The sequence below is a fragment of the Chiloscyllium plagiosum genome, unplaced genomic scaffold (assembly GCF_037043375.1).
Source record: "Chiloscyllium plagiosum isolate Xiang-an unplaced genomic scaffold, Cpla_swu_hap1 HiC_scaffold_34, whole genome shotgun sequence".
Classification (NCBI taxonomy): domain Eukaryota; kingdom Metazoa; phylum Chordata; class Chondrichthyes; order Orectolobiformes; family Hemiscylliidae; genus Chiloscyllium; species Chiloscyllium plagiosum.
In genome coordinates this window covers 43985848-43999295 of record NW_028270172.1, presented here as the reverse complement: position 1 = coordinate 43999295, position 13448 = coordinate 43985848, and the positions used below count along the sequence as shown (strand labels likewise).

The window sequence follows — 13448 nt, the reverse complement described above, 5'->3', positions numbered from 1 at the left end:
AGGCATCTATAAGAATTGAAAAGTATGCTTAAAATTGTCTTCTAATTGCAGCCGCCTTCTTGAAAAGATATTGAGTTTGCAAAGTAAACTAAGGAATATACTGCTACATTATATTTCCCAGCAGATGATTAGCAAAACATATTTGTAATACCTCATTGAAACTGTGATAATCATTAAATATTGTGGAATCCCAGTTATTCACTAAAATTAACTCCAAGCTTTTGTCCACAGCTAAGGTCAGGTGGGGCTCAGATTTTAGAAGGTTGCATTGCAGAAATCCATAATATTTCAAAACTGGATATTTCAGACAATGGTAAGAAGAGTTATTTTTGAATTTTCTTACAATGAGTCTCATCTATAAAACAATATAGCTGTTTAATTTCATGTATCATGTGAAGAATTCACTACTAAGTCTTTGCACGCTTCCATAAACCAAATGAAATCTCAGTAATACTTGTGCCATTCAAACCTTTGAGTAAATTTATTTTGGAACTAGCTGCATTTTGTATTTGTTAAACTAGACTTTTTCAATGTAGATGTAAAATATTTATCAACAAGGATTATCCCTTCCTCCACTCCTATTATAAAATATCTTATTTAAACCTATTATCATAGTCAAACTTTGGGACAAATACTCTGTTTAAATAAAATTTTAATGCATCTTTCTGGGCAGGTGATAACACTGATAATTTCTACAGGTATCTGAAATAAAGATCCTGAAAGCAGGAATAGGCTATTTAATGATCAGGTCTATTCTGCTATTGAGTGAGACAATGACTGATCTGGAATCTACTGCGAATAGCTGGCCTTGGCTCCAAATTCCATAGTACCTTCGGTTAACAAAAATCTATCCAGTTCCAATTTAAAATTAATAATTCATCTGGCATCAGTTTCTGTTTATGAAAAAGCAAACCCAACTTGTAGCAGCCTTTGTGTGTGGAAGAATGACCAAATTTAAATCCTGAAAGATGTGTCTGTCATTTTTGAACTATGCCTCCTAGTCTCAGACTCTCCAACCAATGGAAATGGTTTCCTTTTATCTAATCTATCCCTTTATTGCTTAAGTAATCTTAAACAATGATCAAATCAGCCTTTATAGCCCAGTTTGTGTAATCTTGCTTCATAATTTAACCCTTGGTGTTCAAATACGATTATGGTAAATTGTATATGCACTTCCTCCAACATGGGTGTATCCTTCTTAAGAATCTGCACTCAGAATGGCTCGTCATACTCTAAGTGTGTCCTAACTAGGGTTTTGTGTTATTCAAACATAATTTCCTCCACCCCGCCTTTAAGTCGTCATTTTCTAGATATAAAATCCAGAATTGTTTTCACTGTTTGATTATTCCTGTACTCCCCCATGAAATTTTAATGATCCTTGTACCTGGATACTTAAGCCTTTCTGGAACTTCATTTCTACCTTTTTTTACCACTTAAAAAGTGTAGAACAAAAGTATTTTCTAGGTCCATATAGGCTTTGCCAACATTGATGACAGCTTTGCTCATTTGCTTAAGCTGTTAATCACTTTGTAACGTTCTGCTTCCATCTATACTGCTTGCAAAGCCACATATACTTCTGTTATTGGCAAACTTGAATATAGCTTTTAGTCCTATCATTTGAGTTGTCAAATATGATGAGTTGGGACCCCAATTGTTTTACAAAAAAACGAATTACATCTTGTCAATTGCAGTTCCTGCTTATTACATTTGCATTCTGTCTCCTGCTATGGAGTTAATTTGCGAAATAATTCCATATGCAGTAATCTGTCTTGGTTTCCATGAGTGTGAACTAATTATCAAAACTGTTCTGGAAGTGTATATAAAGAACATCCTTAGACATTTCCCTGTCCACTGCTTCAACAGACCCTTTGAATTATTTAATCAGGTCCATCAGGAACTACCTACCAATGTGCATTAGTCAGGGCTAAATGATAATAGGGTAGGGGAATGGGTTTGGGTGGGTTAGTCTTCAGATGGTCGTTGTGGATTTCTTGGGCCGAAGAGTCTTCTTCCACACTAGAGATTCTGTGATTCTATGGTTTTATATCCATGCTGGCTATCTCTCCACAGCTGAAAAGTTTCAAGCATTCAGACCCTTAAATCTTCCTTGTAGACACTAAGTTCTTGACAGTTAATATTTGGCTAACAGATTTCTCAATCACTTTTCTTAAAGTAGTGTACAATATGAATCTAAAGAAACAGTTTTTTTTGAATCAGCAATTCTGTGCAGATGATTATAAACTAAAATTAAAGCAAAATACTGCAGAGGCTGGAGATCTGAAATAACAAAAAACACCAATGCCCAAACAGCAGATTATTGAATTATTTATGTCTGCTGCCTACTCGGGTTTACTTTATACATATTGAGTGCTATGTTTCTTACATTATAGCAATGACTGTAAGAGTAGTTAATTGGTTTTGAATCACTTTGTGAATCCTGACATTTGTGATGACCACAACATAAATGCAAGTTTTTTTTTTCCCCCCTTTTCCTTCTATTTGAGGACAGCTGACCTCTGTCACTGGGCAGTAAAATTAAGGTCACCTTCTCCCACAAAATAATCAGCAGCTAACAACTCCAGTTACACTGTTGACTGGAGCTCCAGTGACACAAATATAGAAAGCAGCTGTTTAGGTGGATTGCAACATTTCTGTATCTACTTTCCAGTTTAACTTCGAGTCAAAGTTGTAGAAGTCAAGGATTTACTGTAAAGAAAATGCATGTTTATAATTTAGTTTGCATCACATCCCTATATCCAGCTCTGCTGTCCTGTCGACTGTTCTTTGCATGTATGCTTTCTGCTACATGTACACCAAACCATTGATAAGACTGGAAATGAACATATTGCAACATTTGTTTTAGAGACTGTGCAGCCTGTTCATATTTACAACATGTAACCTTCTTTTGTACAGGTTTAGACTCCGATCTTGCTACTCTCGTAGTGTGGATGGGCAAGAATAGGTCAATTCGCCATCTAGCCTTAGGCAAAAATTTCAACAATATAAAGACCAAGTAAGTAAGTTTTTGTGGATACCCAACAATGAAACAGACTAATAAACATCAATTTTATTGTCTCCAAGTAAATTCATTATTTACTTGATTGTCTTAACAGTCTGCATAACAGAAATATCTTATTTAACAAAGTTTAATCTTGTTCCATACAAGAGAATTATTTTACTGTGCCAGTGCAGACATGATGGGCCAAATGGCCTCATTTTGCAGTAACAGTTCTGTGATCTTTTCCATTTACTTTTTAGAATCCAAAATATTATTTCACAGTGTGGCTGGTCTGATCCTCTGGCGGATGTAGGATCAGAAGTAGACCATTCAGCCTATTGAATCTGCTTGTCATTCGATAAAATCATGGCTGATCTGATAATCAGCTTCACTTTCCTATAACCTTTGATTCTCTTAATTATTGAGATGTTGTCAATCTCAGCCTTGAATATACTTTAATGGCCAACCTCAGTAGCCCTCTGCAGTAAAGAATTCCACAGATTCGCAACCTTCTGAGAAAAGATTCTTCCTCTTGTCTGTCTTAAATGGTTGACTCCTTACTCCGAGATTCTGCCTTCTAGTCCTAGATTGTCACACATGGGAGATCAACCTCTTAGCCTTTACCCTGCCAAGCCTCCTATGAATCTTGTGTGTTTCAGTAAGATTTCCTATTTTTCAAAACTCTAAAGAGTACAAGCACAACCTATCTAACCTCTCCTCTTAAGAGAGTCCTCCATATCTGGATCAACATAGTGAACCTCTTCTGCTTGGCTTCCAATACTAGTATATCTTGCTTTATGTAAGGTACTAAAACTGTTATCTGACTCGCACCTCATATAGTTTTAGCAAAATCTGCATGTTTTTCTAATCCATTTCCTTTCAAATGAAGGTTAGCGCTTATTTGTCTTTCCTATTGCCTCCTGAACATGTATGCTTGCTCTGAGTGTTTCATGCATTAGAGCCCTCTTCAAATCCTTCTGTGCTACAGCTTTTTGCAGTTGTTTTCCCATTTAAATAATATTCACCACTTCTATTCTTTCTGACAAATTGCATAATTACATTTTTCCCACTTCTTTTTCTATCTGCTGAATATTTTGCCAACTCGCTTATCCTGATTTGCCTTCCTAGCTAGTTTAATATCATCCACAAACCTGGCTATAGTATCTTTACGTCTCTCATCCAAGTCATTCAAATATAATATTTTAAATAATTGTGGCCCCAGCACTGATCTTTCTGGCACGCCACTAGTTACAGGTTGCTATCCTGAAAATGTCCCCTTCATCCCAACTCTGTCTTCAGTTAGTTAGCCACTCCTTTAGCCAAGTTAATGTACGGCCTCTAACACCATGGACTCTTATCTTATTAAGTAACCTTATGTGTGGAATCTTATCAAAGTTTTGGCATTTTTTGAAGATAGAGTGATTTTGCCTGTTCCTTCTCAACACTTGAAAGCCTGCTGAGTATGACAGTATCATGACTAGATTTATCCAGTTGTTAGAAGCAAGTCTGATACACAACCTTGAGAATCTTGTAGAACCAACTGTTTATATGATTGAGGTCCTACAGGATTTTATGGCTATGGGTTAGCTCTGTCCGAGCAGTATGCATCTTTAAGAAAATAAAGTACTCTTAAAATACTTTTAAGAAAATAAAAATGTTAGTGAATTTAAGTACCATTTTTCATATTTCAAAATGTTGTGTATCAAGTTGTGACCTGCAGGGTTGGTCCACTCTATGATCCTTCAATCCAGGTCTTGTATTGCTGTAGGAAAGCTCTGGAGATCAGGCAATCACTTCAGGAAGAGGAATTGAGTCTTGCTGGTTACAGGAAGTTACAAATTATTTGGACATTTCTGACCTGAGTTGGGGTTTGAACCTGGATTTTCTGGTGAAGCGGGGACACCTACCACTGCTCCTGTGACTACAACACGACAGTGGTTAAATAGCGTGTTGACTGTTACTGTTTAGGAAGTTTCTGGAGATGTGCCAGTATTAATGGAATGGCACAACAATGTAGAATGTTACAGCACAGTACAGGCCCTTCAGCCCTCGATGTTGCGCTGACCTGTGAAACCAATCTGAAGCCCATCTAACCTACACAATTCCATTCTCGTCCATATGCCTATCCAATGACCATTTAAATGTCCTTAAAGTTGGCGGGTCTACTATTGTTGCAGGGGGCAGTGTGTTCCATGCCCCGACTACTCTGAGTATCTGACTACATCTGTCCTATATCACCCCTCAATTTAAAGCAATGTCCCCTTGTGCTAGCATCACCATCCAAGGAAAAAGGCTGTCACTGTCCACCCTATCTAACCTTCTGATTATCTTCTATGTCTCAATTAAGTCACTTCTCAACCTTCTTCTCACTAACAAAAATAGCCTCAAGTCCTTCAGCCTTTCCTTGTAAGTCCTTCCCTCCATACCAGGCAAAATCCTAGCAAATTTCCTCTGAACCCTTTCCAAAGCTTTCACATACTTCCGATACTGTACGCAGTACTCCAAGAGCGGCCGCACCAGAGTTTTGTTCAGCTGCAGCTTGACCTCATGGTTCCAAAGCTCAATCCCTCTACCAATAAAATCTAACATGCCATTTGCTGCCTTAATAACCCTATCAACCTGGGTGGCAACTTTCAAGGATCTATGTACCTGGACGCTGAGATCTCTCTGCTCGTCTACACTACCAAGAAATCTTACCATTAGCCCAGTACTATGCATTCCTGTTACACCTTTCAAAGTGAATCACCTCACACTTTTCTGCATTAAACTCCACTTGCCACCTCTCAGCCCAGCTCTGCAGCTACTCTGTGTCCCTCTGTAACCTACAGCATCCTTCATCGTTATCCACAACTCTACCGACATTAGTGTCATCCGCAAATTTACTAACCCATCCTTCTAAGCCCTCATCCAGGTCATTTATAAAAATGACAAACAACAATGGACCAAAAAAGATCCTTGCAGTATCCCACTATTTACTGAACTCCAGGATGGATATTTCCCATCAGCCACCACTCTGTCTTCTTTCAGCTAGTCAATTTCTGATCCAAACCGCTAAATCACCCTCAATCTCATGCCTCTATATTTTGTGCAATAACCCTACTGTGGGGAACCTCATTAAACGCCTGACTGAAATTCATGTACACCACATCAATCGCTTTACCCTCATCCAGCTGTTTGGTCATCTTCTCAAAGAACTCAATAATTTTGTGAGGCACAACCTACCCTTCACAAAACTATGTTGACTATCCCTAATTAACTTATTCCTTTCTAGATTATTACAAATCCTATCTCATTTAACACTTACCAACACTTTACCCACAGCCAAAATAATGCTCACAGGTCTATAATTTCCAGTGTTTTCTCTATTCCCCTTCTTGAACAAGAGAATAACATTTGCTATCCTCCAGTCATCTTCTACTGTTCCTGTAGACAATGACAAAATAAAGATCAAAACCAAAGGCTTGGCAATCTCCCCCACGGCTTCCCAGAGAATCCTAGGATTAATCCCATTTGGCCCTGGGGGGGACTTACCTATTTTCACACTTTCCAGAATTGCTAACACCTCCTCCTAGTGAGCTTGACCACATCATCTTTTCCTAGTGTGAATACCAACACAAAGTATTCATTTTGTGCTTCCCCTATCTCCTGTGACTCCACGAACAACTTCCCTCTACTATTCTTGATTGGCCCTAATCTTACTCTAGTAATTCTTTTATTCCTGATGTACCTATAGAAAGCTTTAGGATTTTCTTTGATCCTGTCAGCCAATGACTTCTCATGTTCCTTCCTGGCTCTTCTTAGCTCTCTCATTAGGTCTTTCCTGGCTAACATGTAACTCTCAAGTGCCCTAAATGAGCCATCACATCTGATCCTCACTTAAGCTGCCTTCTTTCTCTTGACAAGAGATTCAACTTCTTTAGTGAACCATGGCTCCCGCGCACAACTTCCCACCTGACCGATACATTCTTATCAAGGACCCACAGTAGCAGGTCCTTAAATAAGCTCCATATTTTGTATGTGCCCAAATGAAAAATAGTACTCATGTCACATTTTAGGAACAACCTTAGAATCCAGTGGGTGTGGAGGTGATAATAGCTAGTTTTTAAGATAATGATTGTATCTCTTCATACATTTGTGCAGTACTGGCTCTATAGAAGTAAGAGAAAAATATTACTTCAGCTCTGATGAAGAGTCAAATAGACTCAAAACATTAGCTTGCTCTCTCTCTCTATGGATACTGCCTCACCCTCTGTGATCTCCAGCATTTGTTGTATTCAGTACAGATTCTGGAAATATTGAGTTCAGTTTGCTCTTTGAGGAGGTCAAACTAACATTTACGTGCTTTAAATCATAGAAATCTGAATGGACAATGGACAGTGGTGAGACTGTTGTATCCTGTCAAGATTTTGGGTAGATTTGTATATTGCTACAATTCGAGGATAGTCAGTGGATCCAGCAGTTTTCTCATCTGGAAAACAATGTATCTTCATCAGTTGCTGTGATTGCAACTGTATCTCCCATCGGCATGATAAAAATAACTAGTGACATCAACTAGAAATGCATTGCATTAGTACATGATTACTCTTTATATTTGCTTGAAGTGTAAGTGTAATGATATTTTCAGGACATAAGTTGATATAGATAAAAATTAACTTGGAAAACTCTTGAACTGACATGTTTTGAGATCCTTTTAGACCTTGTTGATGGCTTTATTTCTTGGCTCTGGTCCTTTTTGAAGTTATACTGAACAGGATAATGAACACCAACAATGAGTAATCTTCTGAACTGTGTAAAAAAATGTTTTAAAGAATAAAAACAGACTGAAAGTAGTGGTGTAGCATCTTTATTTGTTGTGAATGAGATTTACCACAAAAGCACTTGGTTTTGGCAATTGGAGAGCAAACTGCTGGAGCTTGTTTATGCATACAATAATTAGTTTGCCCCTTTCTGCATTAAATTTGTTACAAAGACATCAGTGTGTATTTTTGTAAATGACATTCTCCTTTCTCATGCGTATCACTCAACTTTCGCCTTTCACTGAATGGAGTGTGTAATTATAGTGGGACATGTTTATACTGACAAGTTCCACTATTAATGTGAATAAATGCACTTATAATGGGAATCTATAAGTAAGAGCAAAATAGCATCACCATGCCCAAATCCAATTATTCATTTTCTCTCGCCTCAAAGACTACAACTTCTAACTCCCTCTGATATTTAATTATGTTTATGTTACTGTTCGAAAACGTGATATCTCTTATATTGTTGCTGTCACAAAATATATCGTCTATTGAAGAACAAGTACTCAATGAAATCTGTAGAGGGTTTACCATTCATTTTTAAACTCTCTTGGCTTTGTCATTAAATCCCCAACTTATACATGCAACTGTATCTAAATGCAACTGAGTCTTAAAAGATTGTTGACCCGTTATTTGGAATTACAACTTGTATTTTTAATATAAAATCTGATTTTCTTTTCCAAAGAGAACTTGTTGAGTAGATTGAACTTATATTTTCTGGAGTTTGAAAAAAAATGAAGTTGATTATTGAAACTTAGAAGATTCTAAGTGATTTGACAGGGGGATTTGAGAGGTGGTTCCCTTTGGGTTTCCTGAGAACTAGGGCCGTAGTCTCGGAACAAGGGATCAATCATTTTGAACTGAGATAAGGAATTTATTCAGAGTTGAGAATTTTTGGCCAGGGAAGTGGAATTGAGATCAAAGATAAGCAATGATCTTATTGAGTAGTAGAACAACTGAATAGAGCACATGGCTTGCTACTGTTACTTCTCATCCTACAATTCATCTCTTCTGCTCAGTCTCATATTTTATTTGCTAACATTGCTGTGAAGCATCTTAAAATGTCAAAGACATCCTATAAATCCACATTGTTAAAATAATAATAATGGCTGTTTAACATTTACTTTCGCTGATATACTCACTTTTCGACTTGTAAGTGCTGTTGTACTTAGAGTCATAGAGATATACACCACGGAAACAGACCCTTCAGTCCAACCCGTCCATCCTGACCAGATATCCTAACCTAATCTAGTCCCATTTGCCGGCACTTGGTCCACATCCTTCCAAACCCTTCCTATTCATATGCCCATGTAAATGCCTTTTAAATGTTGCAGTTGTACCAGCCTCCACCACTTCATTTGGCAGCTCATTCCATATACGCACCATCCTCTGTGTGAAAACGTTGCCCTTTAGGTCCCTTTTATATCTTTTCTTTTCTTACCCTAAACGTATGGCCTCTAGTTCTGGACTCCCTACACCCCAGGGAACAGACTTTGTCTATTTATCCTGTCCATGTCCCTCATGATTTTATAAACCTCTATGAGGTCACCCCTCAACCTTTGACACTCCGGGGAAAACAGCCCCAGCCTATTCAGCCTCTCTCTATAACTCAAATCCTTCAACCCTGGCAACATCCTTGTAAATCTTTTCTGAACCCTTCAAGTTTCACGATATCCTTCCGATAGGAAGGAGACCAGAATTGTATGCAATCTTCCAAAAGTGGCCTAACCAACGTCCTGTACAGCTGCAACATGACCTCCCAAATCCTGTACTCAATACTATGACTAATAGAGGAAAGCATACCAAATGCCTTCTTCACGATCCTATCTACCTGCGACTCCACTTTCAAGGAGCTATGATCCTGCACTCCCAAGGTCTTTTTGTTCAGCAATACTCTAGGACCTTACTATTAAGTGTATAAGTCCTGCTAAGGTTTGCTTTCCCAAAATGCAGCACCTCACATTTCTTGTACGTTCCTTAAACAAGATTCCATGTTCACTTCCTCAGCTATGTTAGGTTTACTGATCTCTGGTAAAGCAAGTGTGATGCGCACACAGTATCCCTCGGGACCAGATGGGGGCAAATGGGCCCAATTCATGTTCCTGATTGTTTTTGCTGCAAGGTTTGTGTCAATGATTTGCGGGAATAGGATGTAACTTAGTTAGACTAACCTCCATTGTCAAATAGTCTTGCCACATTGTCCAGATATACACATAACAAGGTGTCGGCGATTGTGGAGCTGCAGTTCAGCAATAGTTGCTAACTTCAACAGAAGGAAAAGTGGATTTTTAGCTGTGTTTTGATTATGGAATTTCATTCCAACATTGTACTTACTTATATATTCATATTTTTTTCCGCAGGAATCTCGCGCCCGTGCTTGATAACATTGTACAGATGATTCAAGATGAGGAATCAGTAAGTTTTTGCAAGGTTTCGATATTTGACTTGATATTTTAGTAGCAAAATAGCATTCTTATTTTATCTACTGGAGATTTTTAAACTGAAGAAGACACCAAATTGACTGCAAATAATGCATGTTTTTTTTTGGTTATTGGAAGAATTCCCAAAATTACAACTGTAACTATTTTAAATTCTTTATTTTTTTGATTCCTTAATTCTAAATTAATTCTCAAAATGACTAAAATTGGAGGAACCACTAATCTCCAATAACTGACCCTCGCACTGATTTGAGTGATCATTTATATATAGAAGGATGTATTGATATGGTGACATGTACAATGGGCGACACGGTGGTAATGGGCGACACGGTGGCACAGTGGTTAGCACTGCTGCCTCACAGCGCCTGAGACCCGGGTTCAATTCCCGCCTCAGGCGACTGACTGTGTGGAGTTTGCACGTTCTCCCCGTGTCTGCGTGGGTTTCCTCCGGGTGCTCCGGTTTCCTCCCACATTCCAAAGATGTGCAGGTCAGGTGAATTGGCCATGCTAAATTGCCCGTAGTGTTAGGTAAGGGTTAAATGTAGGGGAATGGGTGGGTTGCGCTTTGGCGGGTCGGTGTGGACTTGTTGGGCCGAAGGGCCTGTTTCCACACTGTAATCTAATCTAATCTAATCACAATGTAGCATTTTAATTTTTCGCTGTGAACTTAAGCACCTGTGTTTGACTGATAAAGGTGTGTCATATTTTCACTGCAGATTTTTATTCATGATGAAGTCTGTTTGAAATTCTGATTGCATCTGTTGCATTGTCCCTGATATTTGTATCAATTGTCATGTTTCTTCACCTAATTCCTGCCTCACCCCACATTACTACTTCAATGAGAATCTTGAAGAGGAGTGATGAGAGAATAGGAAGGTCGGGGAATTACATGGATATAAGGGATGTGGAGAAATGTACAGTACTGACCTCTACATGATATTACTGACATTATAATCCTAACTGCACAACATTGTGTTGAATGATTGGGCATTTTGTCTTTTTGAATGTTAAGAAGAAGGGGTACATTAGATACAAAGAGGAAAGCTAATTTTTCATTCCTTGCATTATTACTTTAAATCAGTTCAGTTCAAAGCTCTAATGTTGTCAGTAGGGGAAACATTCTTGTTACGAGACGTATGAGCGAATGGGTGTCTACTAGCAAAACTGAAAGTAAAAGACAGGTTTGAATGTCCAGCTGACTGCATACAATTTGCATATTCCATATGAGGTGTTAAACTGAATTATACATAAACACCATATTCCCTGCTCCCCCAGCTAAAACATTGTAGGGAAGGGGAAAGGGGGAAGCTACATGAGAGAACACCAATCACCTTGCACCAATTTAATGGCCACTTAATAGGCTGGGGGTGGAGCTTCCACTTCTTTGGAATAACCAGTCAGAGGCTGTCAGCACTCCATTTATTTCGGGACCGAAGCATGCATCATTGGATCACAATTTTGGCATGGGTTTGGGCACCTTTCCAAGAACCAACTTGCCAAGGAAGACAGAGAGCTCACTTTTGAGAGACCATGTCTAAAGGACAACTGAGTAGAATGAAGACCAGTCTGGCTGTCGAATGACAGTATCTCCTAATCTTGGTTACATCTCGGGTGAGGGAGTTTAAGATCTTAGATTAAGGGCCACAATGGGCCCGCTGTTTGGGTTATGGAATGCTACTACTTTGATTTTTGAGAAGATTTGTAGCTCAGGTTGAGGTTCAGTTTGTAAGTTTGCTCACTGAGCTGGTAGGTTTGTTTTCAGACATTTCATCACCGTGCTAGGTAACATCATCAATGAGCCTCCGGTGAAGCACTGGGGTTCTGTCTCACTTTTTATATGTGTCTTGGTCTGTTACGGGGTGGGGGGGGGGGGGGGGGGGTGATATCATTTTCGGTTCTTTTTCACAGAGGTTGGTAAATGGGATCCAAATTAGATTAGATTACTTACAGTGTGGAAACAGGCCCTTTGGCCCAACAAGTTCACACCGACCCTCCGAAGTGCAACCCACCCAGACCCATTCCCCTACAACGCATCCATCCAAGGACAAAGACCGTTCCCTCCGTGACTACCTGGTCTGATCCACACCCCCCTACAACCCACCTGGCACCTTCCCCTGCCACCGCAGGAACTGTAAAACCTGTGCCCACACCTCCTCCCTCACCTCCTCCCTCACCTCCATCCAAGGCCCTAAAGGAGCCTTCCACATCCATCAAAGTTTTACTTGCACTTCCATCAATATCATTTATTGTATCCGTTGCTCCCGATGTGGTCCCCTCTACATTGGGGAGACTGGGCGCCTCCTAGCAGAGCGCTTTAGGGGACATCTCCGGGACACCCGCACCAATCAACCACATCGCCCTGTGGCCCAACATTTCAACTACCCCTCCCACTCTGCCAATGACATGGAGGTCCTAGGCCCCCTTCACCGCCGCTCCCTCACAACCAGACGCCTGGAGGAAGAACGTCTCATCTTCCACCTTGGAACACTTCAACCCCAGGGCATCAATGTGGACTTCAACAGTTTCCTCATTTCCCCTTCCCCCGCCTCACCCTAGTCCCAAACTTCCAGCTCAGCACTGTCCCCATGACTTGTCCTACCTGCCTATCTTCTTTTCCACCTATCCACCCCACCCTCCTCCCTGACTTATCACCTTCATCCCCTCCCCCACTTACCTTTTCTCCCCAACCCCACCCTCCTCTAGTTTATTGCTCCATCCTTCAGGCTCTCTGCCTTTATTCCTGATGAAGGGCTTTTACCCGAAACGTCAATTTTACTGCTGCTCGGATGCTGCCTGAACTGCTGTGCTCTTCCAGCACCACTAATCCAGAATCTGGTTTCCAGCATCTGCAGTCATTGTTTTTACCTAACATAATAACTAAGAACAGGATCAGGGAATTCAGCCCCTCGAGCCTGTTCCACCATTTGATACTATCATGGCTGATCTCACCTTGGCCTTAACTCCACTGTACACACTCTCCATAATCTTCATCCCATCACTAATTAAGAATCTGTCTATCTCCTCCTTAAATTTACTCTGTCTTCGCATCCACCACACTCTGGGATGGTGAGTTTCATAGATTGATGATCCTTTGAGAGAAGTAACTTCTCCTCATCTCATGTTGAAATCTGATACCCATTATCCTAAAACTGTCCTCTCAATCTAGATTGCTCCACATGAGAAAGCATTCTTTCTATGTCTACTTTGTCAATC

The 13448-nt window shown here is 39.8% G+C and overlaps 1 protein-coding gene across 8 annotated transcripts in view; it reads left to right on the top strand.

The window, feature by feature from the left end:
* The window catches only part of LOC122564345 (F-actin-uncapping protein LRRC16A-like), a 472988-nt gene that overhangs the window by 297053 nt on the left and 162487 nt on the right, over positions 1 to 13448 (top strand). For all 8 annotated transcript variants that reach the window (XM_087978643.1, XM_087978642.1, XM_087978641.1 and 5 more), the window contains exons 18-20: positions 232 to 313; positions 2914 to 3013; positions 10158 to 10212. In XM_087978643.1, the coding sequence (XP_087834769.1) occupies positions 232 to 313; positions 2914 to 3013; positions 10158 to 10212 (237 nt within the window). The remainder of the gene's footprint in view (positions 1 to 231; positions 314 to 2913; positions 3014 to 10157; positions 10213 to 13448) is intronic.